Consider the following 24,887-nt stretch of genomic DNA (forward strand, 5'->3'; position numbering starts at 1 on the left):
TATTTCCTTTTGCTTTTACCCTCAATGGCATGGGCTGGGGAGGGCAGGCTTTCTGAGGCCCAAAGCTAGGATGCCCCTAGAATTCTCTCAGCCAGCTTCCTTAATGTTAAGAGAGTGGATTAAGTCTCAGAGCAGGGCAAGGACTCCTCTGGAGTTACCCAGCAAATCAGTGAGAGCTGGGGGTAAAAGCTCAGACCTCTTGCCTGTCAGTCCATGGCTCTCTCTTGGGTGGAGGGGAAGAAGCATGGGGAGACCAGTGAGAACCAAGCAGCCTGACAGAACTTGATGCCTCAGATGAGTGGGGCAGAGGTAGAAGGAGAGCCTTCCTAGCTCTGAGCGCAGCATGTGTCAGGCCATGAGCAGGGAGGGAAAGGGATGTTCTGAGGTGCTTGCTTGGGTGGGAGTGGGGTGGGGTAGGACAACAGTAAACACCCCTGGGTCTGGACCTCAACCAGGCCCTGCATAGGTGAGCTGGGCTATGCCATCCTTGATAGCAGGGAAGTCAGGGAGGCCAGTATGGTGGAGGCGGCAGCGGTAGCGGCCACAGCTCTTGGCATACTGCAGGAAGCGGGGTGCACCAGGGAAGAGCACATGGTCAGCTAACACAGTGGCACCAGCTGGCAGCAGGGCATGGGCTTCCAGCAGCTGCAGGTCCCGCAGGTAACACCGGGGCCGGTGTGCCAGAAGCACCAAGTCTACTCGGCTCAGCTGGTACGTGGTTCGCAGACGTGGGATCACCTCCTCTGAGCTACCCACGATGAGTTCCACCTGTGGGGGTGGGAAGAGCTGGAGGTACAGTGGGAAGAATTGTTCTCTCACACCACACCCCACCAGGATCTGGATGGCTTTATGCCAGGCCTTAGTCTAGGTCTCCACCAGTGTTCTCACATTTCCTCTGGCCTCAGAACCCAAGAAGTTAGGATCAGTATTATTTCTATTCTGCCATGAAGCTGAAATTCAGAGGATTTACCTAAGGTCACAAAGCTAATAAGAGGCAGACTAAGGTTTGGACCCAGATTTGCTGAGCTCCAGAGACTTTCCTAACTGCTTCTTTGTCATTCAGCAGCAAATACATGCAAATGACTTGTAACAGGAGGACAGGAGCTCACATACCCTCCAGGAGCTGCTTCCTTTTCCTAGATGGGATTCTCCCATGGAGGAGGCATGGCCAGGGCAAGGCCAGGGGGTAACAGGGAAGAGACCAGGGTTAGGGAGGTAGGGACTGACCGTGCGCTCATCGAAGCCAGCCAGGCGAATGAGTTTTTCAGCCACCTCTGCAGTGCGTGGGTCCCGCTCTACAGTGATAAGGCGACCCCCAGGGGGCAGGGCACGAGCAATAAGCAGTGTGGAGTACCCGCAGTAGGTGCCCAGCTCCAGCACACAAGTAGGGGCCTTCTCTTCCACCAGCCGTATGAGGATCTGACCTAGGGAGGGAGATGGCTATTGCAGCAGACGGGAGATGGAAGCAGGCTCCTGATAGAAAGATATCTCAAATGCCCACCTGCCTTACAGTAGCCCCCAACCAGTTGGAGTCTTATCTCTGTTGGACTACATAGCCACAGCTGCCCCACTGGCCCCCCTGCCCCTCCACGCTTGCCTCTTTCAGTCTAGTCTTTATACCAGCCTCTAGGAATCTTTCTGACAAACAATCTGATGCTGTCACTCCCTGGTTCCTATGATTCTAAAGGCCTTTGTGATTGAATTTGGGATCATCAGATTGACATCAGGACTTTCTTAGACCTGATCCTATCCTACCTTTCCATTTTCAGCTCTCAGTTCTTCCCATCTGTAGCCTGTACCACAGCCATCCCAAACAACCATTCCCAGGGTCAACCATTCTGACTCATTCCTTCCTGCCACATTTGTGTATGTGGCTGGTTTTGCCCTTCCCCACCCCTAACCTCCCTCATCTCTCTGGCCAACTCAAAAGCAATCCTCTAGGCACAGTTTAAATGTAGTTTTCTTAAAGAGGGCCCAGGTGAAAAACACCACCTGGCTTCTAAGAGACCATCTTCCAGGCTGAGAACTTTGCTAGAACTTTCCATTTCTTAACCCTTATTTTTTTCATTGGGTATCTTTCTAATCTTGGAATTGGATGAATTCTTAAATAAGATTCTAAAAGCACTTGTGCTGGGAACCTGGAAGCTGGGACTCACAAATCTAGGCAGACAGCTCTGAATGAGATATGGGAGCCTCTGAGGTGGGAGAAAGACTCAGACACGAATCGTTATAAAGTTTTGGGTCTTGTGCTGAGATGGTTATTCCTCTGTGTATTATGCCCCATTTGAGACCAGCATCTGTGGCTGATTCATCCCTGTGGCTCTATCTCCTTTCTCCCCAGCACCCAGCCCATGCCTGGTACAAAAGAGGTGGCAATACCAGGGTCCCCAGGTAGGGCATGGGTGAGGACATAGCTGAAGGCCCGCTCCTCAATCCGCAATAAATGTTTGCTGGATGAATAAATAACTTTGCCTAGCCCCCTTATTTCCAGATGAGAAAAAAGAGACCCATCTAGTATCAAGAACCTGCCCAATTCACCCAGTAAGGCAGCGACAGATACCAGCTCTTCCTTCACTGTCTTGGGGGTGCTTCCCGGAGAAGGATAGGGAACACTGACCTTTGACAGGCCCCATGTGGCTCAGGTACTCGCAGTGGCTGCTCCAGTGGTCCAGGGTGGTGAGGATGTGACCAGGGTCCCCAGGTAGGGCATGGGTGAGGACATAGCTGAAGGCCCGCTCTTCAATCCGCAGCCCTGACAGGCAATCTCGGAGGCTCCGCAGCAAGACTGTGCGCACCAGCAGTCGGAAATGGTGCCGGTACCGCACCAGCAATGTCACCACCAGTGGCAGGAAGGCCAGCGCGATAGCAGGGGACATAGTCTCTACCTGGGCCCTGGAGTGGAAGGAGGCAGGGAGGGAAACCCACACCTGCCACTTGCCTGTCATTTGCACAGCCCTTACCAGTAATAATTATACCTATATTTTACAAACCATGCTCAGAAAGGCTGTCTTTTGCCCAGAGTCACACAGCAGAACTAGGATTTGAATGCAAGATTGTCTGATCCCAAGCCCACGTACTTTCCAGGACTCCATGCTAAATTCATAACCCAACCCTAAATCACCTCTCCCACTTCTGGCTCCTGGTCCCATCTTCACCTTACTCCCTGCATGCATTTCCCCTTATCTGTGTTGTCACCCTTCTTAAGGACCCATTTCACCAATTCCCCTCTGAGATATCCTCTTCCTGCCCTACTGTCTGCTTGGTTGGTCTCCTCTGACTCATTACTATGTAGCAAAAGGGCATAGCTGTGCAGTCAAAAACCTCCTCACTGTCACTGCTCTACCTCAGTAAAAGCCAATCAAAACACTTCATAAGGTGTTAGGATGAGATGTCCTTCCCACCTCAGGACTTGCCCTGTGCTCTTCCCTGGGGATAGGACGAGTCCTTGATTCTACATTTCTTTTCCAATCCTATCCCTCTTCCTCTGCATTCCTTTCCTCTTTTCTCTCTCAGAATTTCCTTCACATGTGCATACACACCACACACACACACACACACACACACACACACACACACACACATTTTATCCTCATTCACCCTCTTCCCCCACAGCCTGCTATAAGGGATTCTGCCCTGTCTTTTTTCATGCTGTGGACCCTTTTGAGGTCACAGGTGGTGGAGATTAAAAATGAGAATAGTAGTATATGAATGGGTATGAATAGGTGAGTGATGATGAGTTTGAACTAATGTGCTTGGGAACCCACACTCAAGGGCCCTGCTTACCTGGGCTGGAGCCTTCTGCTTGGGGAAGAATGTAGCATTGGAAAGGAGGGGGAGTCCTTGGGGGGTTGGGGAGAATCCTGAGGCAGGCTGGATCTGCTCTCAATTATTGATGCTGAGGCTGCTGCTGTTACCTGAGACCTGCAGTTCAAGTTACTAGCCTCAGGAACAAGCTGGAGCTGCCTCCTACCCTTCAGGAACCCTCACAGAACTTATAGAACAGTGGTGTCTTGATTTGAGGAGTAATAGAGCTATTGGGTTTTGCGTCCTCTCTTCCAACCCCTTGGATCAGCACATGGGGCATGGTGTGAGCCAAAGTGATAGGGAGGTTGTAATTTACTCATTAATTCCAAATTCAAATTTTCTCTAACCAAGGGTCAGGGCTTGGGTCACAGATGGATCAAATCCTGTCTCTGTCCTCCAGGAACTCCATGTTTAGTAGAAAAAACTAATGCAGGAACACAGAACATAATACAATATGATCATTAGAAGGCTTCTCTGTGAATACAGACTCTTGGCTGTTTTGTGAACTGCTACATATTCAGAAGGGTGTATGACACATTGCAGATACTCAGTAAATATTTGAGTCAATAAGTGAATCAATGCTGGATAGGGATCAATCACAGGAAGGTGGAGATGCCTAGAGAATGGAGTCAGAGAAGGGAATCTGTTACTGAGTCTTGGAGACAGCAGGCAGTCCCAGTGGAGAGACAGTGTGCCAGGCCACATGACCAAAGTCCAGGAGGTCAATTAGGAAACCACAAGTTTTTCCCTATGGCTGGTGAGGCATAACCCCTCCTCCACCAGCACCAGCACCACCACCACCCTGGGCCTAGAGGGGGGAAGTAGGTGTTAGGATCTGCAACATCTTGAATGATAGACTTTGACTTGCATTCAGGGTCCAAGGGAAAACACAGGATAGTTCTAAGAAAGATGGTTCTACGAAAAGAACCAATCCGTGTCTTCCGGATTGGTGAGCTTTGTGTAAGATTACTGTGGCTGCCACATAAACGCAGGATTAAAGAGAAATGCCTGAGGACAAGAACATTAGTGAGGTGACCTGTATCTCCTCTACCAGGATTGTACTCCACTCCCCTTTGGCTTGGAATGTAGGAGGTCCCTTCCAAAAAGTTTCAGATCCCAGTCCAGGTTGAAAAAGAAGAACTTCGCTGGGTGTCCACACCCTCTATGTATACCCCGATTTGGTGCTGGACACCTGAGGCCTATGTGTCACATGCACTCATGCGCCCCTTGCAGAGCATTTAGGAGAGCATATCATAACGGCATTTAGTATTAGTTTGCTCTATGGCCCACAAAGGTAGCCTTGTGGCCATGCGACCACACGGCCACTCACACCAAAGCCTCTATGGCCTAAACTGAAGAACGAGAGCTCAGGGACTGAGAAAAGGCTGAAGTCATGTGATCCGCCCCTCCCTTTCTTCGCATCACGTGTCTCACGTCTTGTCATGCAGGGTGCGCCTTCCCTTTCGTTGGAGATGATCACGTGCTGGGGGCGGGCCCGGAAGTCGGGGTTTCGGCGGCATCCGCGGCAGGGAAGCGGCTCCGGGAAGGGATAGTCGTGGGGGCGGGTGGTTGCCTGCTGATTGCAGCCACGGGTCATGTGACCGGAAGGGCTCCTGACGGACGCCGTCCCTCCTCGGCGCCGTCTGAGCGCCCGGCCCGACCCCGGCCATGGGGTGCTGCTACAGCAGCGAGAACGAGGACTCGGACCAGGTGCGGCCGCGGCGGGCGGGGCTTGGGGATGAGGGCTGAGACCCTGAGGCATGGGTCCCAGAAAAAAGCCTGCAGAAGAGGGGGAACCGGACGGCCGGGCTCACTGAGTACGGAGACCCGGAGGGGACAGATTAAAGAGACGCCGGGCCGGGCTCCTACTGTTAAAGCCTCAGTTCTTTCTGCATAGTCCCCGCCTTGGGGTATGCAGGCAGCCACCGATCCAACTAGGTCTCATCCTTTCCACCTCCCCCTACCTTCAAATCTACAGCTTCAAGAATCCTCAGCACTCCCTTCCCAGCTCCCTGTGCTTTATTAGCAGGCTTCGTGAAACCATTGTAGAGGTGGGTAAGTTGAGGCTCTGAGTGAGTTTGTCCCGAGATGAATCAGGAATCTGTATCCTTTCAGTCCCTGGGGTTGGAGAAGGTGGGTCTCTGCTGCTCTGGGGTCAGAGAAGGCCTCTGGAAATTGGTGGCATTTGAGTTGGTCAGTGAAAGATTTAATAGGCACAGTGAGGACATTGGGATATGTGAGAAGTTGTTTTGGAAGCAACAAATCAGGTTTAGCTTGGGCTGGATAGGGGGGGAAAGAGATATGGGATGGGGAGCTAGCTTAGTTTGGCCTGCCTCAGTGCAGTCTCTGCCTGGACCCTAAGGGTTCCCCTAGCTAGAGGGAGCCTGGCCCTGGAAATTTGCATGTAGATCTGATCCCTTTGCAAGAATTAGACTGAGGAAACCTGTACAGTTTTAAATTCTCCCTCTTCTTCTTGGTGCATTCTCATTTCTTACCACACTTTAATCCTGGCCTTGTCCACCTGACCTCCCTTGAGGATGGGGAGACCTTTTCAAGGATGAAGTTTTAAGCTGTTATCCACTCACCTTTTTGATTGCCTCTGTGCCTGGGTTCCACGTTTCATCACTTACTGGACAGAGACAGTAAAAAAGATTTTAGCAAGTAGCTCACAGTCTGTTAGAGTAGATGATCACAGAAATGGGTTACATCACTGGTACTTGGAAGAAAGTCTTTCCCCAGTGACTCACATGAACCTGTTTTAGGTTAAGGACTTAGGCTTGGGAAAATGCCATTTGTATGGGAGGCATGGGTGGCTCCTGGGCCTCATCAATTCTCCAAACACCCAATGAACACACATACTCATATTTCTGCCTTATGTTAGGCATACCTCATAGCTGATACCTTTCACTTCATTCAAGCTTGTTAGAGAAGGAAACAGTATCACTGCCTATTGGAAAAGCTGTGGTCTGGTGAGAAGTTGTCCCTTAAAGCATAATATGGACTCTTGCAGGGAATGAGTCAAGAGGGTTAATGCCTGTCTTATGAGAAAGGATACCAGCCTCTAGCTGGAATAGCTGTTTGCTTCTCTCCTCAGTCTCCACTTTCCCCCTGATGGACTTTCTCTTTCTAACCCCCAGAGATAGTACTTGATCATTGCTGGGTGATTTGAGGCCCCATGTGGCAAAGGTTTACTTAACCTGGTCTACAACCCTTACCTGTTTACTATCCCAGAGCTCATTTTTGAACGCTTGGGTAGGCTCCTCTTCCCTTCTCATCTCTGAACCAATGTTGTAATAATAAAAAGAAATGCACAACACATTACAGTTTTCAAAGACCTTTTATAGTTATCTCATTTCACTCTTGCCATACATTTGTCATAAAAGTACTGGTTATATCTGTTTAAGGTGAGGAAAAAGTCCAGAGAGGCAAAGTGACTTAGCAAATGTTACAGAGCTGAGAAGTGCCATAGCCAAAGTGTTTTGATGCCAAACCATGAGCTCTATCCATTGGGCCAAGCTCTCTCTTCCAGCTTGGCCCATGGACCAGATGGCTAGTCATGGGCTGGCCACATGTGTCTGTGCTAGGGTAGAAGTGAAACTCTGAAAAACCTTCCTGTGTTCCACTCATTCTTTGAGGGTGAGTTGATGATATTTGTCCACTCTGATGGGAGCAGTATGGCTTCTTCTGGGTGTCTAGGGCTCAGGAACACAACCTTGTTCTTGAAGAACCCCCGATAGGAGAAAAACTGCCCTGCCAGGAAGTTCTGTCTGAATTGGGTCTGGGGGAAGTGTATCTTAATCTTAAGCCAGCATTTTGTCTTTTGAGCCCTTTAATACTTAGCCTTTGTTTTGTTTTGTTTTTGTTTTTGTTTTTTTGGGTTTTTTTTGAGGGGGTTGGTGTATCTAAAAGTTGGGAGTTGATGGGACAGAAGCCTACAGTTTCTGTTTCATGCTGCTGAAACTGAGGACATTTGAGCAATCTAGGATTTAGAAGGAAGAGTCATGTGACAAGGCTGGGCCTGCCTAGGGTGGGGCAGGCAGGGCAGGAGGAAGTGGCCCTCTGCAAGGAGAGTTGGGGAGCTGGGAGCCTGCAGTGGAAAAGTCTGTGGTAAGAACTGAGATAGGCCTGGAGTGGAGCACTGAGGAAGCTGGTGGTCTGGTACTGAGGGTTGGTGTGTCCACATTAGCCAGGCTGGGCCCCTTGTCCTTGGCTTTGTCCTGGCCACCCTCACTCTTTATGGCTTGGTTAGATACCCAGCTGGTCTCCTTATCCAATTTTCAGCTGACACAAAGCCAGCAGGGATTTGCAGCTGATGGGTTCGAGATCGGGTTATATCTAGAAAGACAGCAGTAGATTATAACAAGGGACTAACCCAGGACAAGGAGAAAGACACAGAATTATACAGGACCAGGGAGATCTTGTTTGGCCCCAGGTCAGTTCTGGGGGTTGTGATTATCAGTGTAAGCCAGTAGTAACAGGGATGCTGAACATTAATAAAGCCACATTAATGGAGGTGTGATGACTTGGCAAGGGAGGGAACAGTTCCACTGTTCATTTCAGGTCAGGATACACCAGGTGCACCAAGTTTGGTTGTGGGAGTCCCATACAGAGAAAGGATCAAAGGAGAGGAGGGTAAACATCTGAGAGGAGAAGGGACCTACTTTCAAGAAAGGAACATACTTGGATGGTGTGACCCAGAGGCTGGGGCTGGGACTCTGCCCTGAAATAATATGAGGAATGGCTATTGAGAGGTTGGCATTGCTTTCCCTTGGAGCCAATGGCTTTGTCTGGCCTCCCAGGGCCTCTCTATCCTGGGAATAGACAGCCTTGCTGGAAGGGCTGGTCTGGGGATCACGAGGGCCATTCTCGAGTTCATGACTTGCATCAATTTCCCCTCTTGATTCCACTGTTTTCTTCTCACTTCCAGCCTCCAATATCCTGTCTTCTCCATTTTCTGAAGCTCCCAGCTGTTACTGAATACCTACTTTGTGTCTCTGTCCATCTTTTCAGGGCCTCTACAACTGCTTGGTTTCATATTAATTGATCCTGGACCACCAACTGAACTGAGCTCCCAAAGGAGATAGGACCTGAGTCTTATCTTACATTCCATATAGTCGGGCTCTTGGGATATTCTTAATAAAAATATTTTTGGTGCTTAAAGTTTAGAGTTGGACTGAGAGAAGAGCTCAGGAAAGGCATGTTGGACTAAGGGCCCCAAGGCTCACTTCTTCCTAATGGCCTCTCTTAGGACCGAGAGGAACGGAAGCTGCTGCTGGACCCTAGCAGCCCTCCTACCAAAGCCCTCAATGGAGCTGAGCCCAACTACCACAGCCTGCCTTCCGCTCGCACAGATGAGCAGGCCCTGCTCTCCTCCATTCTTGCCAAAACAGCCAGGTGAGCATCACAGGACCAGGCCTGGGACAGAGCTCCTCCATCCATGTTAAAGGCTGGGATAGAGGGAGCCAGCCTAGGACATAGGGGATGGGACAAGGTAAGTGGGGAGTGGTGCCTCTGGGTCCAGCCCTGCTCCAGTGGGCAGGTGGGGACACTTGTCAAATAGCCCTGGAGTCGGTACCTGGCAATGAGTCCTATTAGTCCTTCTTGGAAGTGCCTGTCATATCTCGTCTGCTTCTTCTCCTCAAAGCAACATCATCGATGTGTCTGCTGCAGACTCCCAGGGTATGGAGCAGCATGAGTACATGGACCGGGCAAGACAGTACAGGTGAGCACCTGGCCAGCTTGGGTCCCTCAGGCTACATGAGCTTTTTCACTCCCTGCCCCCTATCCCTAATCCAGCTGTTTTGGATTGTGCATCCATACTCATTTGTATGCAGCCCAGGAGACTGACCACAAATTTCTTGAGTGCCTCAGTTCATGTCAACCTGTTCGTCCTGTGACACTCAGTGATGTGGGGGGCCAAGAGAGGTGATCCTTGAGTGAGTTTGTGGTGAGCTGAGGCCCCATCACCCTGCTTCTCTGGTCTGAGAGAAACTTGCCTAGGCTGGGCTAGGCAGAGCAGGGCAGACTGAGGCCTGACTCTCCACCCCACCCCTCCCTCTGCTAGCACTCGCCTGGCTGTGCTGAGCAGCAGCCTGACCCATTGGAAGAAGCTGCCGCCACTGCCGTCTCTTACCAGCCAGCCCCACCAAGTGCTGGCCAGTGAGCCCATCCCCTTCTCCGACTTGCAGCAGGTGAGCTGCCCCTCATCCCACCACTGCCCACCCACCCATACTACCCAGGCTGTGGCAGAGGGTTTACATTCTCTGCCTCAAAGGAGGTGGAGAAGTGGAGTTAGCCTGGTAGTTTGTGGGCCCCCTCACTTCCACCTCACTCTCTTTAATTTCCTCCCTATTCCCTCCCTTCACCCTTTACTGTTTTTCTCCCCTTTGTTCTTTTCCTTCTCGCTTTCTCATCTTTGCCTTTCTCTTTGGCTTACTGTCCCCATTTTCCCTCCTCTCTGGCCATCCAATCCTCCTCTTTTGGTTTCTGGATCTCCCTTCTCACCTGTCTCTCTCTGTTCCTCTCTTCCCTGGACCCTCTCTCTTAGGTCTCCAGGATAGCTGCTTATGCCTACAGTGCACTTTCTCAGATCCGTGTGGATGCAAAAGAGGAGCTGGTTGTACAGTTTGGGATTCCATGAAGACAAAGGTCCTTGGACAGCTCTTCTTCTCTTCTCTTCATCCCGTCTCCACCCTCCCTCCCCTGGCCCCCAAGCCTCAGTGCGACTTATACAGTACCCTAACCTGCTACTAATTACAGAGAAGAATGTGGAGGAGAAGGAGAAGAGCGAGGCTAGAAGCCTGAGCAAGTGAGGATGGAGCAAGGGAGGGTAGAACCATTTGGGACTGGCTTTCAAAGCCCTGGCCAGGGGTGGGGGTCAAAAGGACAGGGCCTGGGAGGTACCACTGTGAGGGTGATCACTAGGGGGCCTATGGAGGCCTTCTTCCCACTCTTTCTCTTGGCCTCACTCCTGTGCCCCTCTCCCTGACTTGGTGCTCATGTGCACCTCACTAGGGTTTGTGACCAGCGTCTGGACGAGCCTGAATTTGGATGAATTGAGTTTGTATTTCTAGTACCCTGGGTTTTTACATGGTTGGGGATTTTTTTGGTTTTGTTTTGGTTTGTCTCCCTTGATAAAGGAAATGTATTCATCTGCGTGCTGGTTCTAGCCCCTCTGTCCTGCCTGCCACCCTACTGCTTGCTTCCAGCTAGTCAAGTCTGTGAGCAGTGGGATGATGAGGGGGAGGAGGGTGACTTCTAGGGTCACTAAGAGGAGTCCAGGAGACAAAGGTTCAGGGTTCTCGGGTCTTAGCTAAGTCTTGACCTGGGCTAACCTCAAATTAGATAAGACTGCTAGTCCCTTCTCCAGTGATGGGAACACTGTTAAAGTTGAACAGAGTTGAATCTGAGGCAGATGTCATTGAGTATCCTGCCTCAGGCTTAGTGGATTACCAAGAAGTCTGGGAGAGATTGGTGGTGGTGATGCAGGCAGACCAAGAGTACCTGATATGGAGTGAGCCAGCCAATGTTTTATAGCAGAAGATTCTTTTTATCAAATTAAATCTCAAGCAGAATCTCAACATATAAAACATAAGAGTGGAACTGCTCTGATCTGATTGAAGTGAGGGCTTCAGAGCTCATGGCCTATCTTCTTGGCCTCCTATCACAGAGGCCTCTGAAGCATCTCCACAGAACCTCAGTGCTCTGTGAAGTAACTCTACCCCCAGGATATCTGAGCAGAAGAGTAAAAAAATGGCCCAGAGTTTAGATAAATTTCCCAAGGCCATTCAGTGAACCCAGGTCTCAGGGCAACAGGACTTTCCTCCACTGCCTACTTTTCAGTGAAGTAAGACCCGAGGTATTGGCTATTGCCTGAGTTGGGGGGTATTTTTCCATGATACAAGTGACTTCTAATCTGTTGAACAGCTCAAATTCTTTATTGTCAAACCAAACTGGCCATCCTCAGACTTTCAGGATGGCTGGGGGCCTGGGAACCTCAGACTGCATCCTGCTTGATCCGGACTTTCTTGGGTTTGATGTTCATGCGTTTCCACACTTCAGCTGTGGTGCGGTCTGCTTTGGTGATCCCACTGAAGTCGAACGTGGTGATACGGGGCAGGGTGCACAGCACATATTGCCTGTGGGGAAGACTCTGGCTGGGGGCCAGCCCCCGCCCCCACCAGCCCTCCCTTCCTGTACCACCAGATGCTGCTATCTCCCTTGACTGCAGGAATGGAGGGATTTGAGTATAGTTTGGGGGAGACTGGGTTTATCCTGACTATGCCTAAATGTGTCTACTCCCTTCTCAGGCCAAGCATGGTAGGATGGTGCTGGATTTCCTGTCTCCTCTCCTTTCCCTCAGGAAAAGCCCAGCTCCAGGGCAGGGCACTTACCTATACCCCTTCTCTTCCTCTATGGGGTTACCGTGAAGCGTCAGGCTCCGGAGCCGAGGGAGGACGGCCAGCTTATTTACCTCTCCCAGGCGCTGGATGCTGTTGCCATGGAGGTAGAGAACACTTAGATTGAATAAAGTTGCCAGGACCTGTTGGAGAAAGAAATCGAAAGCCAAGCTGGACAGGGCTCTGCTCTGGATTTAAGCTCAGGACGAACTTCAGGGCAGAGAAGAGTTTCGCAACTTGCCTTCACTCTCCCGAGCCCCATTCCCCAGCCAAAGTGATGACTCCAACCTACTTTAATTATCTTAAAGGGGCACAGGGACATCCCACTGACATAGAGCTATGATCTGAGGAGCAGAAGGTATGGGCCTGGGTCCTAGCACTGCTACTGGTTTGCTAGGTGACTGGGCTCTCCTGCCTCTCTCTGAGCCTTACCTTCCCCCTGCACTGAAGACATTTCCAGCTTTGATGATCTAAGATTCTATCACGGCAAGGGGTAGGGATACAGAGCATTATGCTAGTCGTAAGAACTTTCAAAATAGTGAAATTGAGATCACTACACCTGGGGAACAGTTGTCAAGTTGTGCTCTAGCTCCTTTCTCCTCTAACAGGGATCCTATACAAGAAAGGGCCAGTTTTATTTCTTAAAACTTGAGTCTGAGTTCATGGAAAGTAAGTGCTATACTTTTACTACCCACCTCTTCCAGGAAGAACTTAGTAAAGCACAGTGGGTGCCCAATAAGGAGAGCTATGATTTGACTTCAGTCTCCTATGTGCTGCTTGGCTTTCATGCATTCTCATTAAAACCACACAAACCCTTTATGATCTTGGTATATTTTTCCCATTTTTTTAGACAGGGAAGCTGAAGTTTTGGAGAGGATAGGTGGGTTGCCCAAAGTCACACAGGTAAGGGGCAAATCTAGTATTTGAACCTACATCTGAGCTGACAGCTGTATACTTTGCATATGGTACCATGCTGCCTCATAAATTCTTCAGTGAAATGTGGGAGGTGGAGAGGCTGGGGTCTGGACAAGGTATCTTTGGGCCCACACTGATGACTCCTAGGGCTAGGAACTCACAGGGTCAATGGAAGTCAGGTCATTGAAAGACAAGTCAATCCAGGCCAGGTTCTCCGGGTGTTCCAGCAGTTTTGAAATCACCTGGTTGAAGTCTCTCAGCTCATTGAGGACATTGTTGTTTAGCCACAGGGACTGAGTCAGTGACTTCCCTGACTTTGAGTGCTTCAGTGGTCGTAGCCCTGTCCTTGGCTCCTCGCTGATCAGATCTGTGGGAACAAAGTTGAGACCTGGATGTCTGATCTGTGCCATTTCAGCTCTGAGGAATGGGAAGGGACAGAGCTGGGAAGATAAGCAGCCTAAGTTGTAGCTGGAAGGGCTTGCAGGGCCATAGGCCCATGTTTGCGTCTAGTGAGACTCTTATCCACTGTCAGCTTAAGACCCCCATCCCACAGGCCCCAGCAGTCAGTCAGTTTGGAATACAGGGCCAGAGACTTTCCATCCCAAACTCTTGGTTTGGGCCACATGTTACTATATCATTGGGTCCTCTGTGCACCATCCCTGATGGTGTTGGGCTTCAACCAAGATGATGACAGCACAATTCAGAATTATGCACACTAGCAGAGCCTATAGAAGTCACTTCACTGTAACACACTCTGATGTTCTGTCTTCCATTAATATTGAACTACTATGTGCCAGATATTGGATGTACAATGGTGAACAAAATGAGAGACAGACAGTCTGTGCCAAGCTCTATAGGAGTAATAGGGCAGGGATGAAACAGATGTTTGTGTTTTGGAGGAGCTCATGTGGTCAAGCTGGAAACAAACTGGCCATTTAAGTTGTGGAAGCACCGAAGAGGGGCTCCTATCTCAGTCTGGAGCTCAGAGAAGTTTCCCAGGGAGAATGAAGCCTGAGCTGAATGGATCTCAGCAGATTAGAAGACATTAACCAGGCAAAGAAGGGTGAGAAAAGCATGAGCAAAGGCATGGAGGTGTGGAACAGCATGGGCACACGTGTCTGCTGTACAGGGGAGCAAGGAGGAAAAAGACAGGGAGCTTTGAATATTAAGCCGAATGTTTTGAACGTTATTGTATGTTTTAGGAAGCAACAGGAGGGTTTTAGAGCAAGAAAGATAACATCTTTCATTTCAGGAAGATCACTCTGAAGCTTTAGTATGGAGTCTGGATTTTAGGGAGTGGGTGGGACTGGAAAACCAGTTTGGCTCTATATATTATCCAAGCAAGAGATGAGGGACAGCATGACTTACTTGATGGTTGACTGCATGTAAAGGTAGACTATTCAAGGGTGCTGCCCAGTTTCTTGTTTGGGTGACTAGGTAGATGCCAGATCTATGAACTGATGGAATTAAGAAAAGGAGCAACATGGTTGGGCAGGTGATAAGTTCAGATTTGGCCTTGGTATGTCTGAGGTTCCTGTAGTAAGTACAAAGGGTGCAGAAGCCAAGTAGGCACTTGGATATGCAGGTCTGAAGCTCAGGAGACAAAGACTCGAGAACCATTAGCATAAAGGGTGTATAAGTTTGATAAACACGAGATTCCTCAAGGACAGAGTAGAGAGGAGGGACAAAGAGGAAGGGGAGTCCATTAAAGAAGTTACTGAATATCAGGGAAGGGAAGGGAAAACTAGGAGAGGATAGTTTCAAAGCTCGGGGAATCCATAGTTTATAGGAGTCAGTTTAAGGAGATAAGGACTGAAAAGTAATTTTGGCAATTCAGAAGTCCCTGGTGACTTTGGTGAGGGCTGTTTCAGTGAAATATCAAGGGCCTGAGGACAGCAGCTAGATTGTAGTTCAAGAGTGAATATAAAGTATGGAACTATAATCAGGTAGCATAAACAACACCCTCAGAAAGTTTAGGTGCGGAGGAGAATAGAGAACAGAATGATGTTAGAACCCATCTATATGGATTACCCCCTACCCCCTTTCTTTTTTTGACAAATGAAGTCCAGAGGGAGGATGGGCTCTGCCCAAACTCACAGTAGCAGAGCTAGAACCAGACACCAGCTCTGGGTGAGGTGACTATATTTTTCCTATTGTCCTTATGCTTTTGGTTACTTGTTTAAAGCTGCCTCTGGGGAAGGAAATATTTAGTATTTGCTGAATCTGGCCAGCTTGTCTTCACCCTCCTTTCAGCTCTTACTGGACGCATTTCCTCTCTTCCACCCATCACCTAACGTTAATTTCCTTTCCTCCTGAGCTGCAGGTTAGGCAGCATCCACCAGATGGCTCTCTGTCTTCGTCCTAGAGTAAGCAGAACCCATAGATGGGCATGAGGTCGGGGGAAGGTGGCAGATTGGTACTGGAGCACCCCAGCTCATGAATAAACTATTCCTGCCTCTGAACTGAACGTCTCCTGACTGTGAACCCTGAAATGTAACGACAAAGATGAATAAAAGTTAAGGTAAAAATAAGCCCACATATGGACTAGTATCCAGTCTGATGAGACAGCAGCTTGGGAAATGCCACCAAGCCTGGGCTGACCCCAAGCTCAGAAGGAACCACTGGTGGGATGACATTGCCTAAAACTTGAAGCTGTCTGAAACTGCTGTTACAGAGGGTAGAGTAGGGTGTTAAGCTGCTACACATTGCTTCCCTTAGACTCCACTATAGCACTGCATTGCCTGAAGATGTGTTGAAGCTACCTTGCCCGGAGTATGCCTTGGCAAGTCTGGAAACTTGAACCGCAGATATCAACACTCAGAGAACTGGAGATTGTCTAGCTCCAAGAGGACCCAGGGAAAACATGGTTTTGTCTATATCTCTGAAGTGTCCCCAGAGGACAAGAGTTAGTATGATATGAAGAACTTCTTTGTCATTCCTCACTCCGTGTTACAAGGAGTTGGTAGGTGTGTATGATAGGAGACTCCCTTTGCACTGTTTGTGAGCAGAAGTTAGAGGACTGGGATGGAGGTAGTACAAACTGGGTGCCTTCTAAAGTCACTGCCATTTCAGATTCCATGGTCCATCTATTGATTAATACAGCAGATAGTATATCAAGTATACCCTGAACTCTACCCTGTCCCTTAACCCCAATTTTAAGTAAGTGTTCTGTAAGCTCTGGGGAACCTGAGGGAACTGGGTTTTTGGGGCTTAGATGGACCTCTCCCTTTCCCCTCCCAACACTTAGCAAGGAGCACAATGCCTGGCATATGTGTGTGTGTGTGTGTACACACATATATATATATATGTGTGTGTACACACACATATATACATACACATATATATGTGCTTAATAAATAGGTGCTCAATAAATATTGAACTGCTGAAAAAAGTACAGGGAATCTGTACTGATTTTTTTTTTGCTGTGGGGTTCCCTGTGGTTATAGTAACTTGTCTCTAACCTTATTCTGAGGACTCCATAGAGGGTTAACTACATCTTCCTGCTCAGAGCTGGGAACTCCCAGGGTAGGTAGGGGCCGTACTTCCCTTCCTCTGTCACCTTAGGTCTCTTGTATGTAGCCATTTCTGCAGCTAAAACCCTTGTGAAACATGGACTACATCAATCAGAAGTGAGGTACATAATATATAAAGGTCACAGTAGGTGGGTGTATGCTCATGAAAGAACATGAGTTACTATTCTGACTGATGCCAATTTGTGTCATATCCTAAACCCAAACCCAAGTAGTATCCAGTATCCTGGATAATTATATGCATGTTTCCTGAACTTAAAGGTAACCACCAATTGCCTAAGAGATAAGACCAAAGCCAGATAATAGGTCTAGGATATGTTGATGCAATCTGTGCTATGTGAAGGCAGAAATACCTGTGAGTTTATGACATTAGATAACAAAAGCCAGGAACAGCAGAACTTCCCTAGGAAGAAGCATATTCCCTTGACAATATGATATTGCTGAGAGCCCACTGTGTTCCCTCTTGAGATACTAGCTGCCCTTTTACAAAAACATGAATGAAAATGGAACAGTGCTGAAAGTGGACAGTGCTGGAACCTGCAATAAGTGTGGGTGGATGAATGGAATAAATCTGACTGCAATGGATATTTAAATGTCAATAAATAAACTGGAAACATGCCAGTTTGTTAATAAGAAGACCCCATATGTTTTACCAGTGATCAGAATAGGCTTGTGTCCTTAGACAGAGGAGATAAGAGTTCTGCATGTGGGCCAGCACTCTGCAGCAGGCTGTGTTTTTACTTTCATTAGTTTCTGCCTCTCTCCAAGTAAAAACAGGAGAATAAACTATTGGCTGACAAACTGGCTTCCCAGTTTTCTTTCATCTGACTTTCCTGCTGTAGCCTGTCTTCTTTTGAAGATGATCAATCACCCTAAGAGCACCCTGATTCAGATTTGCTAATTTTAAAAAAGGGCAAACCCTTCTACTCCCACCTCCCTACCTTCTACTCCTCCCAGAAAAGACAACAAAAAAATCTGTAAGCATCCGAGAAGAATCTCTTCAAGCTTTTAAGATTGGTTTCTCCCTAGAGACCACACCAGGCCTGCTGCTATAGTGGGTGGAGTGCTGAGCTCTGTAGGCTGACCTTGAATCACGTGGATGCTTCGGAAGGAGTAGTCAAGAGGGGGTTCTTGCACCGAAGTGTTCATGTAGTCCTGTTTGCTCATAGCTCAGGCCATCATTTGTCAGGTGTAAGCGTGGGCCCTGGGAGTCCGGGTTCAGCCTGGGAGGACAGAGAAGGACTGGTGTTCCAGGTACAGGGGACATAGGCCCTCAGGTTTCCCCATAGCCCTCCACTCCTGCTTCCTACTCTCTACTACTCCAGGCTTGCCTGGCTGCATTTCTATTTTAAGATACTAATGATTCCTTGCATTTGTAGGCCACTTCCCACTTTCAGAGCACCCAAAGATCCCATAGAGCTCATCGATAGTTATAACACCCATTTCTGTTTTCCAGATGAAGAAACTGAGACCCCAGGGTGAAAGCACTTGCCCGAAGTTAAGCCAGTCAGTTGTGGATTGCAATCATAGTCTGAATCCTACTCTGAGGCCCCTTCTGCTACTCCACAGTAGTTACCATGGAGGCTGTCTTGGTACCTACCCTCTGGTGACATCAACTGGGCTATTCTGTTGCTTAACAAACCCCTGAAGGCATGCGCTGGATCTGGTGTCTTGACAGCCTTTTGCAGTCTGACTTAGCTGGGAATTTCCTCCCTTCTCTGCTCATCTTGTCTGTCAGCCCCATTACCTTTCCTTCCGAAGACCCTACTTTTAGCCACATTCTGAAGATAGTCATACGTATATAAACATATACACATAAAACCAGAATCTACCTCACTCTCACTCACCTGTCACTGATGCCTGAAACTCCACCATTAGGGATTCATTCCTTTGGGTTCAGGGATTGTTCCCTGTTAAAATGGAAATACCCCCTGAGAGGGGTGAACACGTTATCAGTCATTTACAATGTGGTGTGAATTGTCTTATCAGATCCTTTCGATTTGTTGGCTCAAGTAAAACAACTTTTTCTAGAGACTAGGCAGAGCCATGAGAACACTACTCACCTGGGAAGAACAGCGGAAAACACACTTTACTGAGGGGTTATGTATGTAATGCAAAGAATAAAAGACAAATGGAGTGACAAGAACAAGTATATGTCCCAATCACCCTCCCCTTTCTCACTCTATCCACTGCCATCACCTCATTTGCGTTTTCTACTTCATCTGCTTTCCGAAGATATTTGAGGTAGTTTAAAATAACACTCAAAACAGGATAATGGTAGAACAGAAATGTCCAACAGAAATATAACGAATGTCACAAATGCAAGTCATGTAATTTTTTCACATGTAATTTACAATTTTCTAGTGGCCATAAAAAGAAAAAGTCAAAAGGAACAGTGAAGTTTAATAATATATTTTATTTCACCCAATATATCCAAAATGTCATTCAACATATAATCAATATTAAAAATTGAAATATTTTACACCTATAGCACATCCCAATTTGGATGAGCTACACCTGTCAAGTGCTCAATAGCCAGATGTGACTAGAAGCTACTATACTATACAGTGCAGATGTAGAAAATACAGACATGGAAGAGAAAGATTAAATGCCAGATTAAAGGAAGAGAGAGAGAGAATCGGGGAATTAGGAAACCAGGCTTATATTTAACTCTGAAATTCCTGTCAACCAAAGCAAAAAGGGAAACCTTACGATATGTCATTCTCATCATTTGATTCAAAGAAACAAATATTTTGAATGCAGAGACAATGAAATTCATGAATGTTCTTAAAATGGAACTTCTTTTAAAAGCTATGCAGTCGACAGTTTGTATTTCAGTTTAAGCATAAATTAGTTCAAGTAAAAAAATTTTTTTTTTTTGGTTATTTAACATGCAAGGATAGAGTTTAACAAGTTTAGAGGAATGAAAAGTGGCTTTCTCTCAAAAAGCAGTCTCAACTGAGTTTAAATTACACATGAAGCAGAATTCTGTCAAGGCAGGACTGGTCTTGTGGGCATGGGTTGTTGATTAGGGAGATCTGAATCTTATAGATATTAAATCTACAGACAACAACGAACACATTCTTTTGTAGAAATAGAGGAACCTTGCTTGTGTTCTTACCTAGACAGAAGCCCATTCCACTTGAGAATGTAACAGGCCTGAATGATGCCTTTGAGTAAGATTGGATACTTTCTCAAAGTAAGACCTTTGAGAGTTCTGCACTACTCGACATGAATTTTAGCTAAAAATTAAAGGGCAGATTTTTACCATTAATCTCCTTGACCATCAAAGAACCTCAGTGCAGTGCCTAAAAAAACTTCTGATTTAGCACGAGCTCCAGATGCATTTCTTTCTGTGTTAGTATTAAAAATAGGGCCCTCAGTATTTGGATAAATTTGCCAGTTGGAAAGGGTTATTAGTCTTCTCCATTTAAACAGTAGCCCAAGCTGTGAGCTAGTATTATGTCTTATTTATCATCTATCACAGAACCTGGCTTACAACAGGCACTCGGGGAAATGTTTGTGAGAGGAATGAATGAGAAACTGCCAAATACAAAGATTTCTGTTTTGGGAATGTTGATGCTAAGCTGCTTGTTCCAACAATTGGCTTTGAGGTTCAGCTGTTTCAATCCGCACCTCATTCACAGTAAAATATTCAATTCAATTCTGCAAACATTTGTTAAGTGCCTGCTGCCCTGTGCCTGACCAGAAGGGATGAAGCCAACATACAACAGAACCCTGTCTGTCATGAGCACAGAAAGGCCTACTGGGTTTCTACTGATTGTGGCAAACCAGCTTGCGTCCAATTCTAAGAAACTGTTGCCTACTTAGTGAAAACTCTCACATTTCAATAGTTAACCATTTTCAATGAAGACTTTCTTTCCAGGTAAAATTGATCAATGTGTCCTGTGTTAGATTGGTCCCTTGATTCCTGTTCATGGTCTCCTGTTGCCATCCCTTTTGCCCTATAACTTTTAGTTCCATCCACTCTGATGCTGGGCTCGGCCATGTGACTTGTTTTGGCTAATGAGATGTTGGTAAACATGAAGCAAACTCGCTTAAAAGGGGGCTTGCCCTCTTGCTCTTTGCCAGTGCCAAGAGAACATGGCTAGCCTACTGGAGTGACATGAGAAATATGTGCATGTGAGAGATACGTGAAAGAGAGCCAGTGATCCCAGCTAAGGCTATCCTAGACTAGCCTAATAGCCAGCCTACTCCATGTCAAGGTCAGGAGATTCACCCAACCAACAGGTGAATACAGACACATGAATGAGCCCAGCCAAAGCTAAAAGAAATATATAGATGACTCAGAGACCTGTAAGTAATAAATGCTTATCGTTTTAAGCCATTGTACTTTAGGATGGTTTGTTATACAGCAATGGCTACCTGATAGATGCCCCCAAAGCACTTTGAACAAAATTTTATAACAGCTTATTTCTTAAGATGGAGATAAACCCCATCTTAAGAGCTGTCGTATGTCCTGCAGCAAGTGCTCAATAAATTGAAGCCATTGTATTCTCTGTACTTCTTTATAACCTACTTCCTATTCTCTTTCTGTAAACTTGAGGACAGGGATAATAGTCAGATTTCTTTCTCTTTCCCTTCCATTACTCTGCACTGAGCCTGGCAAAGAATATTCACTAAAGGTTTGCTAGAAAAATGGAAAAATGAAAGAAGAAACAAAGGAATGAATGAATGAATGGTGTCTTCACCGTGTCGCATAGTGAACCTGACTGCTGAAGAGAATTGACAAAGCCTTTAAACTGCCTTGCTCATTCCAGTGGTTGTGTTTTTGGATTCAGTCTTTCCCAGCTGCCATTCTGCCTCATGACCAGGAGCTAGTCAGATCCCGGCACCTTCCTCATCTGTCTATACCGACTTACTCGATGAATGACTGGGTTAGGGGCATATCTGCCTTGTTTTGGAATCTTTCTTTTCCAAATTGGAAGAATCTTTTACTGTTTTTCTTTTTTTACTTCAAAAAGTTAATGCGATAGCTGAATAAAGTCAAACAACATACAGAAGTATATCAAGCAGAAACTAAAAGCCTGACTCTCTACCTCACTCTCTAAGAACAATCATAACAGTTTGGGAATATAATTTCCTCGAAGACATACATAATAAAATTATGTATACTTTAAAATAAACACATACTGTCTATTCCTTTGTAAACTTTTTTTTTTCCAAATTGTATTCTTACCCTTTTTAATAGCTGTAGAGTATCCCATGCAATTTGTGTGTACCTTACTTTAACTTTATTTACTTAATTTAATTTTATTTAACCAATCCCAAGTTGATGGAAATTTGTTTTCAGTTTTTGGAAATTACTAACAATTGGAATTTGATTTGTTGATAGCCTATTCCTGCCCTCTCAGGTAAGTGGCAACATGATGGCACAGGATGCTTTGAGGAATAATCAGATGTGATCTGCTAGGAGGTTTAAGGGCCTGGCCTAAGAAGGATTTCTGTTTGTGGGCTACAGGTGGGAGAGAAATCAAAGTATGTCACGAAAAGTCTGCCAAATTATCTAATGTGTTCTTGGAGGTTGTTTCCAGGTGCCAAAGGGAGGCTCAAGATTCAACCTAGCTCCTGCCCACTTCTCTTCTCCTCTTTCCTAGCCTCACCTTCTACTTCTGCAGTCCAGCCAACTGCAATTATTCAAAGTTCCCTCACCTGCCTCTGGGCCTCTGCACACACAGCTTTCTCCGCTTGAAATAGTTTCTTCTTCCTTTTACTTTGCTAATTTTTACTTCATGACTCAGCTCAGGTTTCACCTTTTCTGAGGAGCTGAACCTTATGCCAAATCTTGGATGTAGAATTTCTCTTGGGCTCCCAAACACCCTATACTTACTGCCATGGTAACACTCATAACACTAGGAAGATTTGCTTACTATCTGTATTTCCATAAACTCCACCAGGGCAGGAACCATGTTTTTCTTAGACTTATATCCCTACAGTGGTAGCAAGTAGTAGGTACTTAAATACATAAAAATTGCAACAGTGAATAATACTATATAGGAGAGGGACATGAGGTTACTATAACTTAGAGGTCTGACCTGGTCTGAGCAGTCAGGGAAGACCTTTATTAAAGCAGTGATAGAAGAGATTGAGGATAAGTACACATTAACTATAGCAGGGGGAAAAGATGAACTTTCCAGGCATACATAACAGCATGTACAAAGGCTCTATGGTGAGAGATTACTTGGAAATTTTGAAGACTTTAAAGAAGGTCATATAACTGGAAGGGAGAAAGGGAGGGCTATGTATGGTTAGACTGGAGGCTGGGGAGGTGGGTAGAAGCCAGGCTGAGATGTTGCTTGCTGCTAAGAGCAATAGGAAGCCACAAGGTAAATTTTGAAATGAAGGATTACTCATGTTGCAGTATGCAAAATGGCTGGGAGGGAAGGCAGGACGGATGTGATGGTACTTAGGACTACAGAAGTAAAGTTGGCAGGACTTTCTGATGGATGGGAAATCTAAGAGGTATTAAGGATAACTCTTGCGTTTTAGGCTTCTGTAATGGATAGAGGTTAAGAACACTGAAAGATTCAGGCTTGGCATACATAGAAAGTATGAGTTCAGTTGGAGTCAAGTAGTGTTTGAGTTGTCTTTGACATTCTGAAGGAGATGTGGAAGAGGCAACTGAATATAGATCTGGAGCTTAGAGATAAGGACTGGACTGGAGATACACTTGCGTACATATGCATACAAGTGGTAAATGAAGTTGTGGTGTGGATGAGAATACCCAAGAAGAGAATATAGAGTGAGGTGGGAAGTAGACCAAGGATGAAGCCTGGGGGTACTTTAACATAGTAAGTAGACTAGTCAAGGCCAGCTAAAAGCCACCTGGAAACCAGCTAATCATGGCAGCATTAGATGTGGGTGCTCTGTAGCCAGGCTGTTCTGACCGATTTAGTTAAATTTGATTGATTCCCATTGTTTTCAGTCTCTTTAGTTTCCTTTTCATTAAACTTTCAAGGAAGGATTTGAAACTCTTTCAGGCTGAAGTGTAAATAATCCAATGTGGGTCATACAGGTTTCTTTTCCCTGAGGCAGTTCCTATTTCTCAGAACAAGTTTTAGGCTAGAGAGGCTGTGAGAGACCTGGTTGGAAGTTGGCAAACTGGGGCCTAGTCCTAGCTGTCACTGACTTGGTCTGTGGCCTTGGACAAGTGACTGCCCTCTCTGGGTTTCAGTTTTACAATCTGTGAAATGGGGATAAATATCTTTGACTCATAAAGCTCAAAAAAACATGGGATGTGAAAGTGCTTCTTTACTAAATGTATCAGGTCTGTCATGAAGACTGCAAAAGGAGTGAAACTCTAACTGTAGAGCTTTGAGAAACAGACCATGGAAGAGATGTAAGGAAAAAGCGCTAATATGGGGACAGGATCCCCTAATAAGTGTGTGGAAAGTTCCTGCTAAGACTCTGAGAAGGCGACTCTACCCTGAGGTCTTCCTGCTTGGGAGGAAAGGGGCAGTGCAAGCCCCATAGTTTCTTACATTTCCAGTGTTAGGGCCTGTGATTTACTCTGATGCTACTCCCATGTCTTGAAGAGGGTCTTAGTTCATCAGGAAAACCAACCCTACATCAGGGCGTTTCAGATATCCCAGGTGTGTCAGGGATTTGAGGCATTTGTATTAGGGGGTCCCATGTTTGTGATGCGGGTGACTCTTAAGCACCCTACAGTTTGTATGGGTATGTATCTCAGTGCCTTTTCCTCTTCTCAGGGCCTGTCTATCCCAAATGGGTGTTGTGTCTTGTACACTGTGAAACGGGGTTAGGGTTTTGTGGGGAGAGGTCTCAGGTCCCTGAGAAAGGAAATGCCCCTCCCCTCTCCATAGAGCTCTTGTCTCCTAGATGGGTTTCCTATTTTCCCTCCCGACTCACCCGCAGTTGCTGCCCCTCCAGCCTCGGCGTCCCACTCACTACCACAGGGTTACCCAACGCAACTCCTTGGCAACTACCTTCGCCACTACATCTAGGCCAGGCCCCTAAGCGCGATGCCTGCCGGGAGCTGTCGTTCGTCAAGGGCGGGGCTCCAAGGCCGCGGATGTGCTGGGACTTGTAGTCTTTGCCCTCCAGTCGAGGCCGAGTTCCGGAAGTAGTGACACCCTTTCCTTTTTCCCAGTGGCCCTCACGCTTCCTTTTCCCGGGTCCTCAAGCGTGCCCTTGCATGCTCACCAGCCTATAGGAGCCTATCAGAGGGCGGCGCGAGGGGGCGGGGCCATAGTTTAAA

The 24,887-nt window shown here is 46.9% G+C and overlaps 2 protein-coding genes across 3 annotated transcripts; one reads left to right on the forward strand and one right to left on the reverse strand.

The window, feature by feature from the left end:
- Positions 1-175: 175 nt before the first annotated feature.
- LOC107517361 (leucine-rich repeat-containing protein 51) lies at positions 176-24,805 on the reverse strand. 2 transcript variants are annotated; one of them, XM_016157955.2, is made up of 8 exons: positions 24,539-24,805; positions 18,496-18,579; positions 17,734-17,871; positions 13,280-13,485; positions 12,198-12,346; positions 2,618-2,892; positions 1,228-1,424; positions 176-768 (listed from the first exon to the last, which is right to left on the reverse strand). In XM_016157955.2, exons 3-8 carry the CDS (start codon positions 17,813-17,815, stop codon positions 448-450), a joined length of 1,230 nt encoding a protein of 409 aa, XP_016013441.2. In that variant the 5' UTR covers positions 17,816-17,871; positions 18,496-18,579; positions 24,539-24,805; the 3' UTR covers positions 176-447. The 2 variants fall into 2 exon arrangements, with proteins under 2 accessions (XP_016013441.2, XP_016013442.1); XM_016157956.2 differs by lacking the exons at positions 176-768; positions 1,228-1,424; positions 2,618-2,892 and adding an exon at positions 11,726-11,942 and having other exon boundaries at positions 24,539-24,799.
- LAMTOR1 (late endosomal/lysosomal adaptor, MAPK and MTOR activator 1) lies at positions 5,347-10,959 on the forward strand. Its single transcript, XM_016157958.2, has 5 exons — positions 5,347-5,514; positions 9,053-9,198; positions 9,449-9,526; positions 9,869-9,995; positions 10,352-10,959. The coding sequence occupies exons 1-5, from the start codon at positions 5,473-5,475 to the stop codon at positions 10,442-10,444; spliced, it is 486 nt and encodes a 161-aa protein (XP_016013444.1). The 5' UTR covers positions 5,347-5,472; the 3' UTR covers positions 10,445-10,959.
- Positions 24,806-24,887: the final 82 nt, after the last annotated feature.

This window comes from Rousettus aegyptiacus, unplaced genomic scaffold (assembly GCF_014176215.1).
Source record: "Rousettus aegyptiacus isolate mRouAeg1 unplaced genomic scaffold, mRouAeg1.p scaffold_m13_p_5, whole genome shotgun sequence".
In the NCBI taxonomy this organism is placed as follows: Eukaryota; Metazoa; Chordata; class Mammalia; order Chiroptera; family Pteropodidae; genus Rousettus; species Rousettus aegyptiacus.

Bases quoted from the DNA above. Each gene is read 5' to 3' on its own strand.
- LAMTOR1 (XM_016157958.2), top strand. From the start codon at position 5,473: ATGGGGTGCTGCTACAGCAGCGAGAACGAGGACTCGGACCAG. The intron at 9,199-9,448 runs GTGAGCATCACA...TTCTCCTCAAAG, and splicing joins ATTCTTGCCAAAACAGCCAG to CAACATCATCGATGTGTCTG. The intron at 9,996-10,351 runs GTGAGCTGCCCC...CCTCTCTCTTAG, and splicing joins CCTTCTCCGACTTGCAGCAG to GTCTCCAGGATAGCTGCTTA.
- LOC107517361 (XM_016157955.2), bottom strand. From the start codon at position 17,815: ATGAGCAAACAGGACTACATGAACACTTCGGTGCAAGAACCCCCTCTT. The intron at 2,893-12,197 runs GTAAGTGCCCTG...CTTCCACTCCAG, and splicing joins GAGGAAGAGAAGGGGTATAG to GGCCCAGGTAGAGACTATGT. The intron at 769-1,227 runs GTCAGTCCCTAC...CCACCCCCACAG, and splicing joins CTGGCTTCGATGAGCGCACG to GTGGAACTCATCGTGGGTAG.